General features: G+C 45.2%; 1 protein-coding gene across 4 annotated transcripts in view; it reads left to right on the forward strand.

The window, feature by feature from the left end:
- Positions 1-286: 286 nt before the first annotated feature.
- The window catches only part of LOC121272697 (mitogen-activated protein kinase-binding protein 1-like), a 140,833-nt gene continuing 125,220 nt past the window's right edge, over positions 287-15,899 (forward strand). The window contains exon 1 of one of the 4 annotated variants that reach the window (XM_041179435.1): positions 287-584. In XM_041179435.1, the coding sequence (XP_041035369.1) occupies positions 468-584 (117 nt within the window). In that variant the 5' untranslated portion in view covers positions 287-467. The remainder of the gene's footprint in view (positions 585-15,899) is intronic. The other 3 variants (XM_041179433.1, XM_041179434.1, XM_041179432.1) reach the window with 3 other exon arrangements.

Raw genomic sequence — 15,899 nt, forward strand, 5'->3', positions numbered from 1 at the left:
CGAAAGCCGAAGGCATGTTCACTCATGCGTCCATCACATCCTCAATCCAATCAGCGCTTCCGAAATGCCCCCGGGTGGTGGACAAGGGGGCGGGGTGTTGAGGGCCTGGGGGACGATTGGGTGCTCAGTCGGTCAATCATTCTCCTTCCTCCAATCGCCTGTCGCCGTTTGGGTTTAAACGGGGTCCTCGCGCTGGGCTGACGGTTGGGGCCGTCCGTTAGAGGCTGGAATTTAAATCTCAGTCAGCGAATGCGCGAGGCCGAGGAGGAGGCGGTGACTGAGGGAAGTCAATAAACAAACGAAAAGTTTTGCTTATGCTCTTTAAATGTGACTTGTGGCTACACTCGTGACTCCCCGAGATTAGCGAAGGGTGAAAGGGTCGTGGTCTGTTTTTAATGAGTTTATAATTTTTGTGGAAAGTTCCCCCCCCCCCGCCCCCCCCGGTGCGGTTCGGGACTCGAGGCCGAATGGCGGGCGCCGCAGGAAGCAGCAGCATCACCAGCCGCATCAAGAACTTACTCCGCTCACCGCCTGCAATCAACCTCCGGCGATCCCGACTGGCAGGCAAGGCTGGCACAGAGCGGGTAAGGAAGGAGCTATCAGTGTCCGGGGTACAGGTGGGAGGGGGATGGGATGTCGGGGTACAAAGGGCGGGGGGAGGGGGATTGTCGGGGTACAAGGGGGAGGGGGATTGTCGGGGTACAAGGGGGAGGGGGATTGTCGGGGTACAAGGGGCGGGGGGAGGGGGATTGTCGGGGTACGGGGGGAGGGGGGATTGTCGGGGTACAAGGGGCGGGGGGAGGGGGATTGTCGGGGTACAAGGGGCGGGGGAATGTCGGGGTACAGGGGGCGGGGGAATGTCGGGGTACAAGGGGTGGCGGGAGGGGGAATGTCAGGGTACAAGGGGCGAGGGGTTGTGTCGGGGTACGGGTGTGGGGGCGGTTGTGACGGGGGGTTGTGTCGGGCTACAGGGGGTGTGGGGTTGCCTCGGGGGGCGGGGGGGATGTCAGGGTACAGGGGGAATGTCGGGGTACAGGGTGTGGGGGGATGGGATGTCGGGGTACAAGGGGCGGGGGGAGGGGGATTGTTGGGGTACAAGGGGCGGAGGGAGGGGGATTGTCGGGGTACAAGGGGCGGGGGGAGGGGGATTGTCGGGGTACAGGGGGGCGGGGGAATGTTGGGGTACAGGGGGGCGGGGGAATGTTGGGGTACAGGGGGTGGGGGAATGTCGAGGTACAAGGGGTGGCAGGAGGGGGAATGTCAGGGTACAAGGGGCGAGGGGTTGTGTCGGGGTACGGGTGTGGGGGCGGTTGTGACGGGGGCGGGGGGTTGTGTCGGGGTACAGGGGGTGTGGGGTTGCCTCGGGGTATGGGGGTTGTGTCGGGGTACAGGGGGCGGGGGGAATGTCAGGGTACAGGGGGAATGTCGGGGTACAGGGTGTGGGGGGATGGGATGTCGGGGTACAGGGTGTGGGGGGATGGGATGTCGGGGTACAGGGGGCGGGGGGTTGTGTCGGGGTATGGGGGCGGGGGGGTTGTGTCGTGGTATGGGGCGGGGGGTGTTGGGGGGCGGGGGGGTTGTGTCGGGGTACAGGGGCGGGGGGAATGTCAGGGTACAGGGGGAATGTCAGGGTACAGGGAGGCGGGGGGTTGTGTCGGGGTACAGGGGGCGAGGGGGTTGTGTCGGGGTACATGGGGCGGGGTGAATGTCAGGGTACAGGGGGAATGTCGGGGTACAGGGGGGCGGGGGGTCGTGTCGGGGTACGGGGGGCGGGGGGTCGTGTCGGGGTACAGGGGGGCGGGGGGTCGTGTCGGGGTACAGGGGGGCGGGGGGTCGTGTCGGGGTACAGGGGGGCGGGGGGTCGTGTCGGGGTACAGGGGGGCGGGGGGTCGTGTCGGGGTACAGGGGGGCGGGGGGTCATGTCGGGGTACAGAGGGGCGGGGGTCGTGTCGGGGCACAGGGGGGCGGGGGGTCGTGTCGGGGCACGGGGGGGCGGGGGGTCGTGTCGGGGCACGGGGGGGCGGGGGGTCGTGTCGGGGTACGGGGGGGTGGGGGGTCGTGTTGGGGTACAGGGGGGGCGGGGGGTCGTGTCGGGGTACAGGGGGGCGGTGGGGGTTGTGTCGGGGTACATAGGGCGGGGTGAATGTCAGGGTACAGGGGGAATGTCGGGGTACAGGGGCGGGGTGTGTGTGTCGGGGTACGGTTGTGTGGGGGCTTCAGTGCCTGGGGCAAAGTGGATGGGATGGGGACAGCAGTGTCTGGGGTAAAGGGGTGGTCTAGTGGGCAACAGCGCCTGGGGTAAAGGTGAGGTGGGCGTCAGTGCCCAGGGCAAAGTGGGTGGTGTGGGGGCATCAGCGCCCAGGGTGAAGGTGGGCAGGGGGGGATGGTCAGCGTCGGGGGTAAAGGGGAGTGGGGTTGGGGGGCGTGGCAGCATCTGGGGTAAAGGTGGTGGGGTGGGGTCAGCATCCGGAGTAAAAGTGGGTGGGGTGGGGGCTTGGGTGGGGTGGGGGCTTGGGTGGGGTGGGGGCTTGGGCGGGGGTTGGGCCCCCGGAGGTGAGGTAGCGGGTGTCACTGCCCGCCGTAAAGGCGGGGTATTTGTGCCCTTTTGCATACAGTGTTCTGTGATCTAGAATACACTAGCTGAAAGGGTGGTGGCATCTCGTTCAATCTGAATTTTTTTAAATGGGATACGTACTTGAAAGGGAAAAATCTCAAGGCAGACAGGAAAGAGTGAGGGAGCATGACAATTTGGTACCTTACTAAGACCTGGCACAGGTATAATGCGCTAAGCTGAATGGCTTCTTTTTCATTTCTTTTTTGATTACTTCTGTTTGGTTCGTGCTGGACAGGAAGGCTGCATATTAAAGTAATTCTTCAATTACATACCAGAATGTTTCAGGCACAACAGCAAAAGAAATATGTCTAATAAGCATCTTGACCCATGATCGAGGATTGGAAGCAAAGAGTAGGGATAAACAGGTCATCAGAGTTGGCAGAATGCAACTAGTGGAGCGCTAGGGCCTCTGCTATTTACAATCTATGTTAAATACTTGGGAAAGGAGACAGTGTAATGTTTGCTGACATTACAAAGCTAGGTGGGAATGCAAACTGCATGTTGGCCTTTATTGCAAGGGAAGTTGGAGTACAAGAATAAGTAAGTTTTTACTATTGTACAGGGCTTTGGTGAGAGCACGTCTGGAGTAGTGTGTGCAATTTTCGTCTCTATGCTTGGATAGGATATACTTGCATTGGAAGCAGAACAGTGAAGGTTCACTAGATTGGTTCCTGGGATGAGAGGATTGTCCTATAACGAGAAGATAAGTAAATGGGGTCCATAATCTCAGGAGTTTAGAAGACTTGAGAGGTGATCTCATTGAAACCTACAAGATTCTGAAGTGGCTTGACAGGGTAGAGAAAGATTTTCCCCTGACAGGGGATTCTAGAACATGGGCCACAGTCTCAGAATAAGGGGCATTAGGTCTGAGATGAGGAGAAATTCCTTCATTCAAAGGGTTGTGAACCTTTGGAATTATCTAACCCAGAGGGTTGTGGATGCTCTATTATAACTGAGATGGGAGGAGTGCGTGAAATACCAAGCCCCACTACTCAGCAGGTTGTACTATTAATTTAAATATTTAACTTTCCCACCAAAATGGCCAGTACCTATACCTCTGGTATCCAGAAGAAGACTCTGACTGGGCTGCTTTCAAAACTTAGAATGATTGATTTATTTTAAAACAAAAATTCTTTTAACAAGTTGCAAGTACTAGTTAATAAACAATAGTAATCGGGAAGTATAACTATCCATCTTTTCCTAAAGAATTCCCCCAGAGTGTGCACACACACACACACACACACACACACACACACACACACACACACACACACACACACACACACACACACACACACACACACACACACACACACACACACACACACACACACACACACACACACACACACACACACACGCGCGCACACACACACATACATACACACACACACACACACACACACACACACACAAACAAAGGACAAACAGATGGAGTCTCTCTGCAGGGGTGAGTTATGGAGGATGGGTGTTTATAAAAATAAAAGATATAGTCTGCAGGATCTCGACGTTGTCAGCCTGGAGTTCTCTCATGTGCAAACGGGCTGCTGGTCCTGGTGGATGCCTGGAAATTCTCACCAACTGCTTTCAGCTTTGCAGGTCCAAATGCAGACTAGATACACTCAGATGAGGGTTCCTTGGCTACAGGTTGATAGCCACGCACAATTTTAGGCAAGTTAGAGAGAGAGCCAGTCAAGGTAGTCTTCCTTCCTCCGTTTGATCTTCAAGACTGCCTTCAAAACAAGCAGGTTCACGATTTAAATTGTTTTCCTCTCTCCCATGTGGTTGCCTTTTTGTCTCCCAGCTTTTCATTAATTGAAGTACTAAATAACTCCTTCTTAAGTACCATATAGGTCAGGTGATTTCTTGGAAGCAGCCTGCTTGTTGACAGTTCCAAGGTGAAAACATGACCTTTTTTTTAAAAAAAAAAAATCCCAGGTTAGCACCCACATGCCCAGATTATGCCAAATCCTTCCATTTCGCAACAGAAAACTTCAGACTTGAGAGGTATGATTTTAAGCTCTGAATTCTGTACATTGAATGTACAGAAGCCTGAGTTAGACAAATTTTTGGTCTTTTGGGAAATCAAGCAATATGGAGAGATGGTGGGTAAGTGAAGTTGACACCAAAGGTCAGCCAAGATCATGTTGAATGGTGGAGCAGGCTTGAAAGGCTGTATGGTGTACTCTTTTTCTTAAGTTCCAAATATTCAGAGATGTTTTGACACTTCTATAGGAACTGCTGAAACTCATCACATTCAAGTATTATTTCTGAACACAATGCTCAGGGAGGTAGCAAATATTGAAAGGCACCACACAAATTCAGGCCAATGACATGATCTGGCTTGTGTTGAAATACATCATTGTTACTTGTGTTTAACAAATGACTTTGATTTATCTGCCTCTTCTCCCCCCCACCCCGGCCAAGCTTTCAGTGTATCCTTGTCATAAAGACGGTGCCTTTTTCACCAACGGTTTATTTGATATGATGCAGGTGGCATCATATCCAAAGTATAGTGAGAGTAGAGGGAATACACAGTGCAGAAGGAGCAGAAGCTGTGGTACTGGAAAATTACACATCAGCCTAGTTTGTTCAGAAAATGGTTGCAAATGCTTTTATTAGTAAAAGTTGCTAGTGCTGTTCCCCCTTCTCAGCGACGTCATGATTATAAGGTAGTTTACTGGATTTATCAGTAAAAGGAGAAGAGTACGTTAGAGAATAACTAACTCTAATTAACTTTCCATACTGATAGTCTGAAGGAAAGGTCACAAATGCAATTTGTGATTAGCAGTTGATATCTGCTGATCTCATTTGGATACAATTAAAACATGATCCTGATGTAGGATGATGTGACTTTTGAAATTCAAAATTTAAATTCAAGCTACATGATCATACAAAAGCAAACTGAGCACAAGGCATTAGTAGCTCAGAGGCAGCACTCATGCTGTTGAGTCAGAATGTTGAGCATTTAAGTAGGTAATTTAATGTATTTCCATAGCAAGAGAAGGGATTGAAGAACATGGTGAGAAGGTGAAAAATGCACTGGTGGGCATGTGAACATTAATTGTTCAACGGGAATTTAGACGGATTATCATCTGAGGGCAAAACTCATACTCGTGAGCAGTGAGGAGCACCTAACTGACTTGAGGACTAAAATCCTTGCTGTAAACTGGCAGCTAGATGAACTTAATCATCATGATACCCACTTCCTGCTCCCTCAATTCTTCGCTATCTATACCCACTTTTCGGCCTCCCAATTCCATTTGTTAGCTGAAATAGTCAATGATTCTTTCTCCTTGGGCATCAGCTATCATAAAAATTTTTTTAAAAAATTGTCCTTACTGCCCCATCTCCAACCTCCTTTTCCTCTTAAGATCCTTGATTGTAGGAGCCACTGAACTCTTGTGTCCATCTCCCTTAAGTCTCTTATTAAAAATCCTCTCCCGATTGACTGCTACCCTACAGTACCAAAATAGCTGTAATCATCAAACCAGCAACCTCTATCTCTCAGTATCCTTCTTTCTCTTCCTTTATTTGCGATGTTTGAGGGATTGCTCTTACTTTATTCTATACCTTCTATCTGAACTTACCAGAGCATTTTAAGCAGCGGTTGATCCAATTCGAACTCAGAATGCCTATTTGACTGCCTTACCTTCATCTACCTGCTGCTCTTCGACAGTTTCTGCAGACGCAGGATCAGCTTCAACATGTACACTGACATCCAGCTATGCTTCACTACCACATCTGTGCTCTCAAATCCTGTATTTAATGAATCTTGACATTCTCCAGTTTGACACTGGTAAGGTCAAAGTCATCATGTTTAACACATGCTGCAAGCTTTGCTCCCTTGCTACTAATTCCATTGCTGTCCTGGCTACTTAGCTGAACCAGGTTGCACTGGACTTTACCAGACTGTTTGCAAGTCAATGTTCTGTTCAACTTTGAACTGAGCTTCAGATACCATTAGACACTATATATCCACCGCTACCTCAGCCCCTCAGTGGAAACCCTTGTACTTGACTTTGGCAACTCAAATTAACTGTTCCGATACTCTTACTTACCTCCTATTCTCCACCCTCCATGAACTCCAATGTGGCAAAAGCTTACCCCACGTAATTTGCACTACTTGCCCATTATCTTTCTTTCTGACCTCCCAACATCTCCAATCCATCATGGCCCTGCCCCACCTATTTCCACAGACGAATCCAGAACTGAATTTTCCGCTGCCCTAGGCATTCCTCTGATTTCATCCTCTTGTCTATCTTCTCCCATTTCCATTGCTGCACTGTTGGTGGCAGAGCCTTCAAACTGTCTGAATCCCAGCCTTTGAAATGCCCTCCCTAAATACCTATACTGGCTTTTTTTTTCTATATTCATTTACAGGATGTGGGCATCACTGGCTATGCCAGTTTATTGACCATTTCTAATTGCTCTTGAAGGTGGTGGTGAGCTACCTTCTTGAATCGCTGCAGTCCATGTGGTGTAGGTACATCCATGGTGCTGTTAGGGAGGGAGTTCCAGGATTTTAACCCGCCGACAGTGAAGAAATGGCAATAAATTTCCAAATCAGGATGGTGAGTAGCTTGGAGGGGAATTTTCAGGCGTTGGTGTTCCAATGTATCTGCTGCCCTCGTCCTTCTAGATGGTAGCAGCCATGGGTTTGGAAGGTGCTGCCTAAGGAGCCTTGGTGAGTTTCTGCACTGCATCTTGTAGATGCACTACTGCCATTGTGTGTCAGTGGTGGAGGGGGTGATTGTTTGTGAAAGGGGTTCCAGTCAAGCAGGCTGCTTTGCCGTGGATGATGTCAAGCTTCTTGACTGTTGTTGGAGCTGCACTCATCCAGGCAAGTTGAGAGTATTCCATCAAACTCCTGACTTGTGCCTTGTAGATGGCGGGCAGGCTTTGGGGAGTAAAGAGGTGAGTTACTTGCCACAGGATTCCTATAGCCTCTGACCTGCTCATGAAGCCACAGTATTTATATGGCTGGTCAAGTTCAGTTTCTGGGGAATGGTAGCCCCTAGGATGTTGATAGTTGGGGATTCGGTGATGGTAATGCCATTGAATGTCAAGGAGTGATGGCAAGATTTTCTCTTGTTGGGGATGGTCATTACCTGGCACTTGTGTGGCTCAAATGTTACTTGCCACTTGTCAGCCCAAGCCTGGATATTGTCCAGGTCTTGCTTCTTTTGGACACTTCTTGTGTTCCTCAAAAACCTGTCTCTTCAACCAAGTATTTGGTCACACCTGCAAATCTCTCTTGGTTTAGCATCTGTTCCCATAAACCTTTGAAGTGCCAAGGGCATTTTTTTTACTTTGAGTTCCAAGACTATGTGAGTTAACAAATTATCATAACATAACTGTTAACTTATGTTATTAACTATTATATTATCATAAATGATATATTTTAAAACCCTTGATCATCATTGTGGTCTTGCAGCTGTCTAAGCTCCACTTTTGTGCTTCTGCTCAAGTTTATTTATAGAAGTTCCCAAGAAACCTAGAAATAAACCTTTGTAAGAGGTGTTTGAAGGGATTGATATATCAGGAACTGAGAAAATTTTTGGATGGTTTTGTTCATATTTGAAACTCTGATTTTTCTAATCTTGTTGCCCAGCCCTATGTATCAAGCAGTCTTCTAACATAAAACAGTATAAACTGAGTCTTGACTGTCAACACAACTGCTGGAAAACCTTCCAGTATTATATTTGTTAGTGCACAATTCCAGTGATGGTTGATATAGATTGGCACCGTTCTCTAAGTCGCTTTAACAAATGTCCAAAGTTATTACAGGTATATTTATTACTGGTTTTTATTATTACAGCATCTTTAGGCCACAACGTCTCACTCTTTGCTCAGTAAGACGGGCATCTTGCCTGTGCTCCAGTGTTTATTGGTAGATATTTGTGTGGAAGTCAGCAGATTGCCAATCACTTGGCTTCCATTTTTCTCCCAATTAGTGGTGGAGGGGCATTAGCTGTTTTGATGCTGTGCACCCTCACATTATCCTCTGAGCAATTGAGTGCTTGGGGCTGCAATGGAAGGAAGTAGTGTGGAATTGGATTGCGTTACTTCCCTGTAGACAAGGATGGTGCTGCAGACATAGGAACACAGGAACTTGGGAACAAGGATAGGCAATTGGTCCCTCAAACCTGTTCTCCTTTTCAATGAGATCATGGTTGATCTGAAACCTAACTCCATGTACTCTCCTTTCTCTATATCCTTAATAGCCTTGATTAACAAAAATCCATCAATCTCAGATTTAAAATTTAACAATTGACCTAGCATCAGTTTGTAGACGTAAGTTCCAAACTTATACACGCATGTTTCCTGATTTCACGCTTGAGAGATCTGGTTCCAATTTTTAGACTATGCCCCTAATCCTACACTTTCAACCAGCAGTTATTGTTTTTCTCTACTCTATTAGTTCCTCTTAAGACCTTGAAAACATAGATCAGATTACTGTTGACCTTTAAATTCCAGGCTCTCCTTGTAGCTTAACCATTCAAGCCCAGGTATAATTCTGATGAATCTACACACTGTCCAAAGCCAATATATCCTTCATAAGGTGTGGTGCCCAGAACTGCTGACAGTACTCCATGTGTGACCTAATCAGGGTTTTGTATAGCAATAGAATGACTTCTACACCCTTGTATTTTGGTCCTTTAGATATAATAGCAAGCATTTTATTAGCCTTTTGGTTAATTTTGTACATGTTCATGAGATTTTTATGATCTGTGTACCTGGATCCCCAAGTCTCTCTGGACCTCCACTTTTAATTTTGCTCCATTTTGAACATTTGGACCCTTTTTGGATCTAAAGTGGATGACATTGTATTTACCTACACTGAAATTTGTTTTCCACAGTTGTTAATCTACCAAGGTCTCTTTGTAATCTTATGCTTTCATCTACACTGCTTACATGTAGCTAAATTTACCGATGATACAAAGATAAGTGGCTTTTTATCTAATTATAAGTTGTTGAAAGATAAGATGAATAGTTGAGCCCTAAACACAGATCCTTGCTGGACACCTCAAGCTACATCTTTTGCCAATTTATCTACCTGCCTGTCATCCCTTCCACTAAGCCAATTTCCTAACCAGGTCAATAATTTGTCCTTGAATTCTATGAACTTCAACTTTATTTTATGAGGGACTTTTATCAAAAAGCTTCTGGCAGTCCATATGATGTCCATATGATACCCATAGACATTCCCTTGTCCACTACTTTGTCACTTCTTCAAAAAAAATTAATCAGGTACATCACATATAACCTACCGTTTACAAATCCATGTTTTTTTTAAAAAATAATTCTTTCATGAGAAGTGGGTGCTGTTGGCAAAGCCAGCATTTGTTTCCCATCTCTAATTACCCTTCAGAAGGTGGTGGTGGGCTGCCGCCTTGAACCGCTGTAGCTCACCTGGTGCAGGTACAGCCAGAGTGCTGTTAGGAAGGGAGTTCCAGGATTTTGACCCTGCAACAGTGAATGAACATGGCATGTCATATAGATGTTGGATGGGCTTTGTGGAGTTAGGTGAGTTACTCCTGCAAAGTTCCCAGCCTTTGACTTGCTCCTTTAGCCACAGTACTTACATAGCTAGTTCAGTTTAAGTTTATGATCAGTTGTAAACCCCCCCCCAGGAGGTTGGTGGGGTATTTGACGATGGGGGAGATGGTTAGATTCTTTCTTGTTGGAGATGGTCATTGCCTGGTACTTGGCATGAATATTACTTGTCACTTATCAGCCCAAGCTTGAATGTGGTCCAGGTCTTTCTGCAATGGACAAGGACTGCTTCAATATCAGAGTTGCAAATGGCACTGAACATGGTGGGATCATAAGCTCTTTTTGTCCATATTTGGACCAAGGCTATAATGAGGTCATGAGCTGAGTAGCTTTGGCAGAACCCAAACTGAGCATCAGTAGGCAGGTCATTACTGTGTAAGTACAATGCTTGATAGCATTAATGGCTCCACTTCCATCACTTTGATGATAATTGAGAGGAAACTGATGGACGGTAATTGGCTGAATTGGGTTTGTCCTGCTTTTTGTGGACAGGGTTTACCTCGGCAATTTTCCACATTCGGGTCAGTGGTACGGTTATACCTATACTAGAACAGCTTGGCTAAGGGTGCTTCTAACTCTGGAGCACAAGTGTACAGTGCTACTGCCAAGGGCCCATAGCCTTTTCAGTATTTAGTACCTTCAACTGTTTCTTGATATCATATGGAGTAAACCAAGTTGGCTGAAGACTGGCATCTGATGCTGAGGACCTCAGGAGGAGGCCAAGATCATTCACTCAACACTTCTGGTTGAAGATGGCTACAATTGCTTCAGCCTTGTTTTTTGCGCTGATGTGCTGGGCTCTGCCATCATTGAGGATGGGGATATTTGTGGAGCAACCTCCTCCGGTTAATTGTTCACCAGCATTCATGACTGGATGTGACAAGACTGCAGAGCTTTGATCTGATCCATCTTATCCCTGTGTATCCCATGCTGCTTCTGTTATTTAGCACGAAAGTAGTCCTGTGTTGTAGCTTCACCAGGATATCCATCACCTCTTTAGGTATGCTTGGTGCTGCTCTTGGCATGTCCTCCTGCACTTGTCATTTGAACCAGGGCTGATCAGTTGAAAACCTTCATGGTGTTCAGTCACTGTACCCTTAATTATAGACTCTACCAATTTCCTGATAACAGATGTTAGATCAACTGGTTCATAATTCCCTGCTTTCTTTGTCACCTTTCTTAAATTCCTGTCATTTTGCTTTTTTCTAACCTAAAGGAACAGTTCTTGAATGAGAAGATTCACGTTGGAGGATCTGGAATATTCTCACTTACTTCCTTTTAAACCCAGGGATTAAAATCATCTAGTTCTTGATTTGTTCTTTAGTGTCATTATTGGCTTCATTATTGTTATTTTACTTGCGTTAAATTTAACCCTTATTCAATAATTTCCTTTATGCCTGGCATGCTGAGCTCTCCCTCTACTGTAAATACTGATGCAAAGTAATTGTTGAGCATGTCCATTTCCTCATTTTCATTGATCACATCAATTTTTAAGAGGCTTCAGACCACCTATTTTCTAATATATCTGTGAAAAAAATGGTTTTGATAGTCCCATATTTCCTGCAAGTTTCTTTTCAAACTCCTTTTTGTAAGCTCTTATTATGTGTTATTAGCCTTTGTTGTCATGGTATCTTTCTCATGTACCAAGATTTTTTTTTGCATTTGTGTATGCTTTATCTCTTTAGTTTTGTTTTGTAGCTTCCTGGTTGGTCATGTCTTATCTTTTTTGGCAAGTAGAGCTCTTGTGCCTTAGAGGTATAAACTGGTTCTGTATCATGTTCTTTTGGAACTTTCATTGTTTTAACTGTTAACAGATTTGCCCAGTTTGCTATCTTATTAAAGTCAACCTTACTTATATCGAGAATCTTAGCTATTTCACATTTCTCTTTTTTTTTAAGCATTATTTTACATTGAACTCTATATTATGATCCTATTAGATAAGTGCTCATGCATTGTTAGATTGTTAACAAAATCTTGCTCATTACTTGTTACTAAATCTAACATGGCATGTCCCCTTGTTGGTTCTAAGATATTTTGTTGCCAGAAGCTATTCTGGACAATCTCAAGAAATTCACTGTCTTTCTGATATGCTAGTCTGCTTATACCGATCTATATGATATTTGGTAACTAGGTTCAGGTGTTGAGATATGAATCAGAATAAACTTTCAGTGATAAGGACATATAAAGAGTGCTGGGACATGAAGGAAAAGGAGCTGATAACTTATGTGGCAGAAGAACTGGAGTGTGAGATTTCTCAGCAAAAAAACTATCATGACTTTAACATAAAATAAAAACATTGTATAACAACTTTGGATTGCATGTATGTAAAACTTGGCAGTGTTAATGGAAGATATGAGCTCTGGGGCAAGTTAGAAAAACTAACTGATACTAAACTTAAAATGCTTTGGGTAGGATTGTATCCAAATCTAAGAATAAAGAATTCACCCCAAATTGGTTTTTTCTGTATAATCCATGTAAAAGAGTCTTTCTGGAGTGGTGATTTTGCAGTTTCTGTTATTGCTCTGAAACTGGTGCCTTGTTTTTCAGAACTTTGAACTGTTCTGTTAATGTTCTCTGATGCAACCCTAAAAGGATTTCCCTCTCTTTGACAGAAAATTGATAGGATTTAATGAGGAACAGTCCCTTGAACATTCTGATCTCTGATACTGTACCTTATCCGAGTGTCTATTGCTCATGTGTAGCTAACTTGAGCATGTGCTGTGCAACTGAAGAGGGCAGAGTACTCTAAAGTAGTCCTGTCTTCATCTGTTTACACGCACACTTTCCAACATGGAAACATGAAATTGTACAGATTGAACCTGATATTGTGTAGTCTGTATGCTCTGTACACCAGGAACTTGCTGTTTTTTGTCATTCAGTAGTACCTTGTGCAAGTAGATTTACCCATGAGCCATTAAGAATAATCAAGTGCTCAAGATTGATGTATAAACATAGATGGGAAGTTTTAGCAGCAGTTAGTTCATAACCAACAGAAAGGTGATGCTGTGGCTTGGTGCTGGTTTATGTTGTCTTTTGCGACTGGTCACATGTCTTAGTTGAGGTGCTTGTAGAGGTGTGATGTGACTCACTTCTGACGTTCGTGCATATTTCCTTTTGGCTGGTTAATGACTGCAAGGTAATGAGGATGATTTCCTGTCACTAGTGCATTGTAATGTAGTCATAAAGCTTTGAAGGTAGGAATGACCAGGAGAGCATAACCTTGTTATTTAATAGGTTAATGCAGGATCTACAATTAGGATATTTAATGTGCATTTATATAGTACCATTTTGTGCCCTTCAGAATGAATAAAGCAGCCCATGTTAGCCTACAGCAGGACTCTTATCTGTGGTGACAAGTGGCAAGTAAAATTTCACACCTAAAAAATTGTCAGGTAATGACCATCTTGAAGGAGAGAAACCCAATCCATGTCCCATTGGTACCCTGCCGTCAACATCTTTGGAGGGGTGTTAGGGGCGGGTGTCACTATTGACTGACTAGAAACTGAACTGAGGCAACCATATTAACACTATGTAGAAGAGCAGAGGTTGGCTACTCTGCATTGACTGATGCATCTCCTGACTGCCGACAAGTCAACACTGTGATGGGATGCTGTCCACTTATCTAGCTCGTAGTTCAACAGCCAGGACAGAACAGTTCGCATGACTGCCGTTGCTACTAGACTTTAGTTGCACCCCTTCCACCACCAGCTCATTATGCCTCTGGTATGCACAATCTACGCCAGGCTCGTACAATGTACGGCCTGTGGGCTGGATGCGGCCCATGAAGCCCCTTTATGCAGCCCCCTGAGCCAGATTTCAAAATTCTGATCAAACCGGTGAGTTTCAATGGAAGATTCTGCATGGACTGTGATTGGAGGAGTAGCTCCATCAGCAGCAAATGAGGGCGAGAAACAGTCTCTGATTGGAGGAACACTGAACATTGGCATTGGTGAGTGTGCTGAGGGCTGCTGGGCCAAGGAAAGCGAAGTTATGGCAAGGCTGGAGCCTGGGGAGATGAGCAATGGCAGAGCTGGAGCCCAGGAGGGCGAAGTTGCATTAAGCTGGAGAGGGTATGGTGCCTTGGTGAGTGAGTGTTTGCCTTACTCCCAATGTCTGGTTTCCCTGTCTCTCACTACCATACACCAACACGTATACATCTAATCGCTCAGTGGCTGAGGTCGAGTGAATGAGCACCAAGACTGGGAGTGAGCCAGACTTGCACAATCTGACCATCTCGCACTCTGGTCATTTTTACTAATTGTTTTTTTTTAACTCAATTTATTGCTATGACATTGCTGTACTTTTGCTCAGCAATTGTTTTTTCCTTAAAACCTCTTTTTTTTTGAACTTTGGTTTATTGTTGTGCCAAACTTTATCTGTCCGAAATTTGCTCATCGGCCCCAAATGAGCAGAAAAATGCAAATATGGCCCCCTGAGCGAAAAGGTTGGACAAGCTTGATCTTAACCATGCATTGGAGCAAATCTCCAAAGTCACTTCCACAGCCACTCTCTGACCTTTTATCATTGAGAAGAAAGAGGCTGACAGTGTTGTGAGAATGTCATGACCATGAAGTGGACGTGGACATTTATTACCAAGTGTTTTATTGGTGCTGGATTAATATTCTTGGGGGTTTCCTATCTAACCATTGAGAGCATTATTGCCACGTTGCTGCCGTGGTTCAAGGAGAGGATTGGTGAGTGGCTTCTAAGGGTAATTGGGAATAGGCGATAAATATGGTCTTGCAAGTATCACCCTTGTCTGAGGGAAAAATAGATATTTTAAAAATTGCTTTTTGAGTGCAGTCGTGGTTAGATAGGTAAACGGGGTACTTTGTCCATGGTATGGTCACAAATAGATAATAAGTACCCAGTTAATCTGTTTCGAGGTAGTGGTTAAAAAAGGAACATTATCAAGGATAATGGAAAAATTTCCTATTCAAATTCTGCAGCATGATTGTTTATGCATAGGAATAGTAGAAGGCCATCCAGCTTCTTGTGCCCATTCCACCACTTGATGTGATTATGGCTGATATGTATTTAAACGTCATCTTCCTGTCTTGGCTCCATATCCTGCTTTTGCCCTTGTCTACCAGAACTGATCCTTGTCAAGGATACAAGAAGCCTCTGTTTAACACCTCATCCAAAAGATAGCTCCTCTTACAATGCAGCATTCCCTCATAGTGCATTGGAGAAGTGTCAGTGAAGATTGTGTTGTATTTCCAGCGTAGGGCTTGAAACCACAAGCTTCTGCTTCCAAAGCTATAGACCTCAGCTGAACCAAGCTGTACTTTAGCTTTATCTTTACTTGAGCAACATTTGACAACAAATCTCTTTTTACTGCCACAATCAATTGGTTGCAGTTTTATAACCCCAAAAACAGATGAAGATTGAACTCTGGAGCAGTTAAGTAAATCTCGACTGGGTCAAGATATGACTGTGGCCAGATATTCTGGTATAAGTAACTCTCTAATGTAATATTTCTAACATTTTTACGTAATTTAAAAATAACACTAAGTCCTGTGTTGCTCTGCTATTTCACGAAGGTCACCACTGGTGATGAACTGTTTTTAAAAAAAAAATGCTGCAAAAGTTACATTGAAAGCCAATCAATGCACTGGAAAGAGCATTTAGGTTGAGATGATTCACATCACTTGAGCTTCTTGACTGGATCACAGCTCCAGGTAAGGAAACTCACTGCTCTCCAGTATCTTAATTGCTTTCAGTA

This window comes from Carcharodon carcharias, chromosome 34 (assembly GCF_017639515.1).
Source record: "Carcharodon carcharias isolate sCarCar2 chromosome 34, sCarCar2.pri, whole genome shotgun sequence".
In the NCBI taxonomy this organism is placed as follows: domain Eukaryota; kingdom Metazoa; phylum Chordata; class Chondrichthyes; order Lamniformes; family Lamnidae; genus Carcharodon; species Carcharodon carcharias.